Source organism: Diadema setosum, chromosome 17 (genome assembly GCF_964275005.1).
Source record: "Diadema setosum chromosome 17, eeDiaSeto1, whole genome shotgun sequence".
In the NCBI taxonomy this organism is placed as follows: domain Eukaryota; kingdom Metazoa; phylum Echinodermata; class Echinoidea; order Diadematoida; family Diadematidae; genus Diadema; species Diadema setosum.
This window is the reverse complement of record NC_092701.1, coordinates 25,431,523-25,441,309: the sequence shown is the minus strand read 5'-3', so window position 1 is coordinate 25,441,309 and position 9,787 is coordinate 25,431,523. Positions and strand designations below refer to the sequence as shown.

General features: G+C 37.1%; 1 protein-coding gene across 1 annotated transcript; it reads right to left on the bottom strand.

The window, feature by feature from the left end:
• Positions 1-288: 288 nt before the first annotated feature.
• LOC140240561 (uncharacterized) lies at positions 289-6,474 on the bottom strand. The gene is made up of 5 exons (XM_072320324.1): positions 6,381-6,474; positions 5,770-5,835; positions 5,088-5,156; positions 3,187-3,319; positions 289-1,423 (listed from the first exon to the last, which is right to left on the bottom strand). The coding sequence occupies exons 1-5, from the start codon at positions 6,472-6,474 to the stop codon at positions 289-291; spliced, it is 1,497 nt and encodes a 498-aa protein (XP_072176425.1).
• Positions 6,475-9,787: the final 3,313 nt, after the last annotated feature.

Sequence of the window (9,787 nt, the reverse complement as noted above, 5' to 3'; positions counted from 1 at the left end):
TACTTGGTTGAATTTATACACTATATTACATCATCAAACTTTAAGATATCCATCAACACTATAATGATACATAAAAAAAAAATTATTTTTATATATTTATTTTATTTATTATTTTATTTATTTATTATAAAATGTCGTTCATATACTTAATTTGCATATTGATATTAGCAATAAAGTGAAAGATTTCAAAATAACGATCACAATATACTTTCTAAGAACTTGATGATATGTGCTGTTTCGGTATATACATTCTGTGAGAACTCATAGTGTCCTCTTTCAAATAGCCACCTACCGATTAGTGTAGTTCATATAGATTTCTTCCTGCATCGTTGGCTCTGACTCAACCCTAGAAGCTCCTCGTGTTTTATCCACCTGTGCATAGAGCTCCTCACACGGTGGCGGTTCTACGATCGAAATGTTACCTACTGTTTTGTTCACCGTCGCGTACATGTCCTCTCGGGTTTGGGATCTTGACGTAAAACTCTCCGGGTTCTGAGTCTCAGTGTCGTGACAATCATTGAAGCTGTCCCCTTCTATCATCTTAGAACGAAGATCAGTGGCGAAGTCTTTTCCATGATTCAACAGACTATAATCTCCGGAGTCGAAGGCATCAGGACATCGCGGTTGCTTGTTGGTATCAGTGTCACTTTGTTGCTCCGGATTCAGTTGATAGTAGAAGACGTCTTCAGAAGGCATAGCGTTTATGGCATCCTTGCTGGAACAGGGCTTGCTATATTTTCTGTCAGGGTAGATCTTATGCTGTGAAGTTTGGCCAATAGGTGACAGACCAGGGTTGCGCTTTCCTGTTCTGTCGTCAGGGAAAGCATGATTGAGGCGATCGTACTCGCTTTCTGTAGGCATTTCGGATGAATCGTGAAATAACGTCAGTGAATTGTAATAACTGTCATCAAACAAGCACGCTTTACCAGTGGATCTAATGGCACCATTCATCCTCCCGTCCAATTTACAAAGGTCTACAGCCTGGTAGTCATTATCATCTCCATAAGCACACGCTGGTTGGTCCAGCGATGTCTCCTGCAGGCCACAATATTCATTATCAGAAGGAATATTCATTGAGGTCAAAGAAGTGCCGATGCCGGTATTTATGTGACTTTCGTCAGGAACTGTACAAGGGAAGCCACGATTTATGCTGATAAAGGTAGAAAGCCCCTCGTCTATCTCTTCAGCATCTTGGTAGATGTGACTAGTGTGCCCGAGATGGCCCCCTCTGTCTCCGACGGTGTTGCCCAGAATATGAGGCAAAAAGCTACCAGCTGTTGTAGCATTGGGATCGGTAGCGTCCGACAAAACGGTATGATCCGTCGTGATTGGCTCTTGTACAGAAGTGTCGATGGGATTCATCTGAAGCTGCCCGCCATTTGGGTGAACATTTGGCTGATGCGAGGTTTGGGATCTCCAATGTCTGCAATTTAATGGGGAAATTGAATTTATGATTTTACGCATGTGACCGTGCATCGGAAAGCCACCAACAAGTCGCCATACATGGATTTTTAGTTAAGAGTAGATTGTGGAATGCCAGAATCTAAGATTTAAAATGAAATATATTCGTCAGTGCAAACAGACTTGCCAAACCAATTTAAACAATGGAAAGACAGGCACACTTTGCAAAAGTGTGTACTCAAAAGAGAGGCTTTAAACTTTAGGGTCTATAGGCAAATGCGTAATTTCCCCCAGCTGTTTACAATGAATGGAACAAAGAAAAAAGATATAAATTTCCATGAAAATCACAATTAAGTGGTTATTAAACTAAACTGAAAGTTTGCTCATCATTAAAGTGCGTTATATTTATGGCCAATATAAACTTCAAATGCAACATTAGTGTGATTTCAATTATTAGAGATGAAAACTGTTTGAAGGGTTTCTAGTGTTATAAATCGGTAAATCTGAGAAAGCCTACATCAGACCGAAACAAAGTATTTGAAAAACTGCAAAAGAATCATGGTGCGCAAACACATAGTACAGTGTCGTTGTATCGACAACGCTTGACGCGTGACCATGTAGTTTAGCGTAATAAAGTCGGAAATCCTAGAGCTGACAAAAAGAGGTATATTCATTTTGCCCTTTCTTCGTGTTCACCCGTGCCACTTTACTTTTGATTAGGTTCATTTCAATTTGAAGGTCTAGTAAGCTTGACTGCCTATTGTTATATCATTCGAGGCTTTCTCCCTGCACACTATTCAGACGACTGGTGAGAATTTTCAATAATTAAAGACTCGGTAGCACTGGAAAATGTGGGTGTCCGATTGAATCGGTCTTAATTCGCTGCCCACCGAGGCATATTCGAAACAACGAAAAGTGCTCGTCAGCCAGTTGTTTTAGGGACGATTCTAGTCAAGATTTTTCTTCTCCCCTCCCCCCCCCTTTTTTTTTTTTTTTAGGCTGAGTATGTACATGCACATCAGTGATCAGTGATGAAACTGTGCACAATTTGTTACGGGGATTTTCGAATATACCCGAACCGGGTCCGCCTTTCGAATCCATGTATCCCCACGATACGGGGTCTTTAAAAGATGCAATTTTTATTTAAAAAAAAATAATATTTACGAGATCAGCAAATTAAATCAAGATGAATGTCTTTTATTGTTTTAAAACAATACCACAAGGCTGACTCAATACTTGGACTTGGACTGGGAGAGATGCTCATCTCCTATGATAAGCCTGCATTCACAAGTTGGCAGTCTAACTACTCACACTCGCTTGACAGCCTCCAAAATTCAACTCCACATCATTTTGTCTTTGCTTGTTTTTCTGTGTTGTCCGTATCCTTTTCTCTAGTTTTTTGACTGTGTATACGTGGCGGCTCCTTGCTATTGATTTGGTGGTGGTTTTCGTAAAATATGTTGAAAGAAATACTGTATCAATGAAAGTTTTGGGCGACAGATGGAATAATAACATGATAAAATGTCTGGCGACCAGTAACTCGGGTTTTCGTGATAATAAGTCCACCCACCAATAGTTATGTAAGAAGACTACAAATCAGCAAACTTACTTCAACATTCATGTGCATTCAGTAATGTACACTCACTTCTGAATATGCTTTATTTGTTTCCTGGGTTGCATACAATGATTCCACACCCTAGATTTACAAACTAGTTTTCACAAAAATTCACACCCCCATTCCCTTACATCCCATATAATAGTTTTTTTTTTTTTTTTAAAAGTCACCTTTTCTTTCGATGTTTCCACCAAGCCATTATCATGGACAGTATGACAAGCACGGCGAAAACAACACCAAGAAGGATTCCCAGGATGTAAGTAATAAAATTCATCTCATAAAGTTCGGTATCTGGTTCGGTATCTGGAAGATAAATCATTTAGTGAGTCCATCGTCACCTTAAAAATCAATGGAGGAAGAATTTGCTCTCGTAGTTTTTTGTTTTCTCTTTTATGATGACTATAGGCACAAATTACGTTTGTTTGTTTTTATAATCAGATCAAATCATTATGAAGAGAAATAGTTCTATTCTGTAACCTGGCAAGATTTCTCACTTTGCTGAATTATCGCAGTATACTAACATTAAAAAAAAATTGTTTTTTGCTGCTGACGAGTGATTGTTAAAGGGAAGATAAACCCCAAGAACAATGTGGATTGAGTGAAAGCAGCAACATGAGTAGAACACATCAGTGAAAGTTTGAAGAAAATCTGACAATCGATGCAAAAGTTATGAATTTTTAAAGTTTTGGTGTTGGAACCGCTGGATGAGGAGACTACTAGAGGTTATGACGTATGAGTGGACTACAATATCAAGAAAATATAAAGAAAATACTGCAAAAATCCATTTTTCATGAAAATTACAAATTCCATCAACTTGATATTGACATATGTTAAGGGTAGCAATTATTCCCCCTGCTTTCTGAAAGCGGTTGGTCCACTGCTCTTTCATAATTCCAGAAAAGTGAATTTTTGTTGAATATCCTTTATATTTTCTTTGTATTGTTGTCCACTCATACGTCATATCCTCTAGTAGTCTCCTCATCCAGCGGTTCCAACACCAAAACTTTAAAAATTCATAACTTTTGCATCGATTGTCCGATTTTTCTCAAACTTTCACTGATGTGTTCTACTAATGTTGCTGCTTTCACTCAATCCACATTGCTCTTTGGATTTACCTTCCCTTTAAGATAGCATGAGATGAGTGACTTCAGAAAATCAGATTATTCGTGCCCTGTTTGAAGTGTTGTACTCATAGAAGTTCACACACTTGACGGAAAGAGCATAGGGGAATTATTACACAAATTCGTATAAGCAGATTCTGAAGTGATTACTGTAGTCGAAATGTTTATCACAACAGTTCCCAAGTCCCTGATTTACATTCAGGCAGAGCATTCAAACCTGACCAAAACTGTAAAGGAATAAAGGATTAACAAAATTTTCTGTAAATGTTTACTTTGCATAGGCAGACGTAATGTACTTGATCGCTTTTGTAAGCCATATTCACGATTGGACCTTTTTCAAGAATATGCATTTCTGTTCGACCAACGCAATGTGTTCTATGACAGTAACGATACTACGAAGACCTGATAAAGTCGCCAGAAATAATATGTTTTCTTCAGTCCCTGTTGAAAAAAAAGCACATTACAACTTGCCATTTCTTCATGGACAATGGGTATTCTGACTTATGAATATGCATCGTCTTTCTGTCTGTCTTGCTTTATTCTCTGCGACTTTCTTCTTATAATGTGTTCATTGTTTAGATATGAACTCAACTCACAAACTTTCATATAAAAAAAGAACTGGGCAAACGCTTTATTGATTCCAATATTATTTTAGTATCAGACTTTTTTGTCATCATAAATAAAGCAGTAGCACTTTCATACCTTGAATTTAAATTCAAATAAAATGATGTCGAATTTACCATGAATTGTCACCCGTGGTTCGCTTTTGCCATAAAAACATGTTAACAAAACGATTACCCTAAAATGTAGATCAATTGCAGCAAAATAGTTTTGACGAAATTACTGCCAGTGAGAAGGGGAAATGCAGTAAAAAAAAAAACAAAACAAAACAAAACAAAACAAAACAAACAAACACTTGCTATATGGGTTGAATCAATTACTAAACTCACGTGACGAAGAAGTTACAGTAACTGTTGTCTCTCCAAATGACGTCAGAACTTGAATAGTCGGTCTATGCCCTGTGCATTTTAATCAAAACACAGGCAATACTGACAGTATATACTAGTACATGTTGATGGGAAATCTCCTAATCAGTTTGTACTTTTTGTGACAGCACTTTTCTGTGCAATATTACAGTTTTCACACTTTCCAGATCGACAATACGTACATGCATATACAGAACAATTCTTGTATCTGTCAGATATCAGATTTATTTGCATGGTGATCAAAGTACAACAGTAACTGTTTGTAGTGTATGAGTGCTCACAAAAGAGAAGTCTGCATTTTATTGAATTCATGTGATTGTCTTTGTTTTCTAACATGTCTCAAATCAACCGTTGCAGTCAAATGAAATAATACCACATTAACGACAACTGAATTTCGAGGAAGATGAACATTTCTCTCTAACTAATATTTTTTATATTGATTGATATTATCTTTGACGTCATCTTTGCTGTTGTTGTCACGGTTTTTCAAAAGCGCTTAGAGGCTGGTCGAGATTGTGCTTGATGAGCATGCTATTATTATCTATTATAATTATCATAATCATGATCTTTCGGACATTTGTTATAACACAAAAATTTTGTTCATGCGGATATGATGAGCTATATAACTGCAAGCCTTGGTACTTACCATTAGACGTGTTTTGCATACTTTGTGTGGGCTTTGTGCTGATGTTGATATCTTCCCACTCATCGTCTGTGAACAAAAGACCCACACACAAAAATAGTGACAACCACATAAACAGAATTCGTCCCATAGCGTAGCATAAAATGTCACTCAGAAACTTCACGGACTTAAAATGTTGTCTTATTGAAACGTTGTGATGAAAGCGCTGTAGTAATCTGTCATGAATCACTTGTTGATATTAAAATACATTTCACCTTTTTGTGTATGTTTTCTAATAAAGGCGGAAAATATCCAGGGGCATTTTCAAAAAAGCATCATTCTCATGAACATAAAAGACCGAAATAAGACTAATCTTTCCCAATGGTTTACATGTTAGGGTATAGGAATCTGTGCATTACGAGTTGTATGATTTTAATTGAATAAGTTTTGAATGATACAAACGCATTTGATTTACTTAGTTCAATTGTCCCATCAGATGTGTAAGTACTAATTCAATGTCGTCACAATCATTTGTCATTGTTCCACACTAATTGGTGGCAGATCACTTTGAAATGCTCCAGTGGTTATCAGAGATTAGGCAAGATTATACTGTAGAATGTATTTGCACGTCACACCGTTTGTCTCCTTTCTAGCTTCACGGCAAGACGGAGTTGAAGTGTTCCAAACAGGGAAGTAGGCCGACCGCCCTGGTTGTCCCATACACTGCATTGTCGCACTCCCGTTCACGACGAACTCTCTGCCACAAGCGAGAGTTATCTTGGACCCGAAGCGTGTGATATTCGAGTCAAAAAGACCGTTAGGCACAATCCCCGGATGATCACAAAACCCAACGGAGACTTTCAATGAATAAAGAAGGCAGGGATTAACTTGCCATAATCAATTATGTATATATATATATATACATATATATATATGCTATTATGCAATCATAATAATAATCAAGGAGAATATATTACAATATATCTTTTTCCTACAACATAATAATTCACTTGTTAGTCCCTTGGACCGACGCGACAATGAAGTACCCGCGGATCTCAGATCAGAAATACCAGCACCCACACACACACACACACACACACACACACACTTTTATTACACGTAAAAGGAAAATGTATGACTCAATCTTATTTTTCCAAGGTATGTATAGAATCACTAAGAAATATGAATAATATACTTACCCATATATTATACATGATAATTAGTCCTTGTAGTTTCTGTAATCTTAATGTATGGTGCCATCAACGAAGATAATAAAAAGTCAGTGATAATCAACTGATCAGTGAACACTTGAAAACAACAATATTAAAAGACTCATGAATTATTAACTAGGGGGTTTGGAATAACTTCTTATTTCAATTAAAAGCAATTGCGTGTAATAACAAACTACATTTTATGCCATCAGTGAGGACAAATTTGTGTCTTTATGATGATCATTGAAGAAGTAGCAAATACAGTAGCCACCGAAAATATATATATATATATGTATATACTGAAGATCATTTTTGATAAGTTATAAACATTTCGAAGTAATGTGGGCATTACACAGGACCAATTAACACCGACTACGTTGACTGATGTTTGGCTGCATTTATTTTACTCTCTATGAAAACAAAAAATACTTCTGATACTCACGGTTAAATGAATAAAATTGGTTGGATTCAAGCTGTGTCCTGAGAGGACATGTCCAATTGTGGGAAAAGCTTCCGCCAGAAAGGACGTTTGTATACACTTCCGACTGGAAACATATGCATCCCTCTTGGTGCATGACAGCAACGCCATTATTTACGGAGTTTTCATAACAGGTAGATATACACTCTTCGTCCGAATGAACGCCAAATCCTAAGTTAGAAACGGCCTGAAATTCCTGTTCGTTATCCTTGTAGCATCCGAGAAATCCGGGTTCTACGCAGTTTCAAAATATGATGAAAACCAGCAAGTGCGGCTTATATAATATCATCCTTATCGTTTTTCATGCAGGTGTCAATGACTTTAGATGATTAAAATATAGAGATAGAAAACATACAGTCAATGGAAATAAAGAGCATATTCAATGTAAAGAACAGGGAATCATCCAACAAAGGGGATTTTGTAACTACATACTGGCATAATGATAAGGGTTTTTTCTCACAGTTTAAACAAAATCAAGTTCATGATATGTGTAAGTAAACGTGTTTGATTATATTGCGAAATATATATTTTTTTTTTTCGGGGGGTGGAATCGTTTCTTTATTCAAGGAAATATTTAGCATACATAACCAGGTCAATTATTTAGATAATTGCAGGTATACATCGAAAGTTACAAATCACAATTGTAAGAACATATAATACAGATGACATCCGTGAAAATAATGCGCCGATTTCAACAATATGATATTTAACACTAACAATCATTATACAATTATATCAATTCCATAAACCAAATATATATTCATACAAACATGTAGACTTTAAAACATTTCAAGGAGGATTAAAGATTAAGGATCTCCATGTGAGGTTTTCTTTCTCAAACAGTAACTCTGTAAATTGTGTCTCTATCTTTTCCTTCCAATATTTTGCAACATCAACTCCGAGTGCCAATGGTACCCTACAACTCGAATCTCCGGACGTACTCCTCTGAAAGTCATGAATATTGTGATTCCGATCTTTTCGATTTCTTTTTCAAAACACGAGCCAAAAGTGTGTTCACAAGTAAAGAGTGTATACGCATAATTATTCATGGATTCTGTATACGGTATGTCTTACCTCGGCATTTCAGCCTAACAGCTCTGTTTGAAGAACACTCGGTGGTTGTCGATAAGCATTCATCCAAACGTAGAGATCCTGTACATTGGTATCGAGGACAATTGAGCTATGCAATAGTTTCTTAATTTAGAGCTCACGATTTATTCAAAGTAATGAAATTCTTGCGTAGAGTTGTTTTTATTGCAACTGATTGACAAATTGCCCTATAATGTACATCGACCTAAATATATGCACGGAATTAATCACTTTTTAGTAGTAGCCACGAAAGAAATCATGGGCATACATACTTGGGCAGGATTTGAAGTTACGACCTTCTGATCACCGTACAGGCGTCTTATCCACTAGACCACTGAGCTTCCGCCCGACAGTTAGTGCTGGTTTTATTACTTATAGCATGCGGTGGGTACTGCGTATTTATTCAAATCAATGAAATTCTTGAGTTTTTGTTTTGTTTTGTTTTGCTTTGTTTTGTTTTGGTTGTTTTTTTTTTTGGGGGGGGGGGGCGACTGATTGACACACATCGACGTGAATATCGTGGCTGCTACTTAACACTGATTCATTAGGTAGTTATCAACGTTTATGTCAGTCAGGTTCCAGAACTCACGATGTTACTAAGAGTCAGCAAGAAATGACCCATGTAATGGAAAATTGTAATGATGTTAACAGTAGTAACCAAATAAGACGGGAATTTTAAAAGAAATCAAGTCATGACAATGAAAATAAATTGCACTATTCGGCAAATATTGAGTGATGAATTTACCGTGTGATTTTAATCGAAATAATCGTGATCTTTCAGTGAGGTATTGTACACCCGAGTACGCATCGAGACCGAGTACTACGAGTATTAATTTCATTGTCAAATTCTGTAGTCACCGTTCGAACACGATAGGCGTTCAACCCTCCTCCCTGCTGCTGTATGATTACTGGTCAAAATCTGACCAGAGAACTCCTTTGCCGCTGGAAAGCCGAGCTCCTCACAGACTAGCTTTGCAGTTGCGTTGTTAAATCCATCAAAGCAGACATATCGGTCTGATCCGGTGACTAGTAGGCCGTCCAGGTGAGAGGGTCCGTCAACCAGCTTCACCGACGGTGTTCCTTGAAGATTGATGAACAGTAGTTTCATGCTCTATTGCTTCAGTTTATTGTATAGTACTGAATGGAATGCTCCATTCAAACATGGTATGAGTATTGAACGAACACTTATTGTATTGAATGAGCACAACGTGTTGCAGGGTATCCACGGAGAATGATGATTACGCGTATTGTTACACAAAGTCAT

What these genes read in the sequence shown, in the direction of transcription:
- LOC140240561 (XM_072320324.1), bottom strand. Translation starts at nt 6,474, where the DNA reads ATGCAGTGTATGGGACAACCAGGGCGGTCGGCCTACTTCCCTGTTTGG. An exon ending in TATGCAAAACACGTCTAATG is followed by an intron (nt 5,157 to 5,769) that starts GTAAGTACCAAG and finishes TAAAATGCACAG; the next exon opens with GGCATAGACCGACTATTCAA. An exon ending in TGGAAACATCGAAAGAAAAG is followed by an intron (nt 1,424 to 3,186) that starts GTGACTTTTAAA and finishes ATTAAATTGCAG; the next exon opens with ACATTGGAGATCCCAAACCT.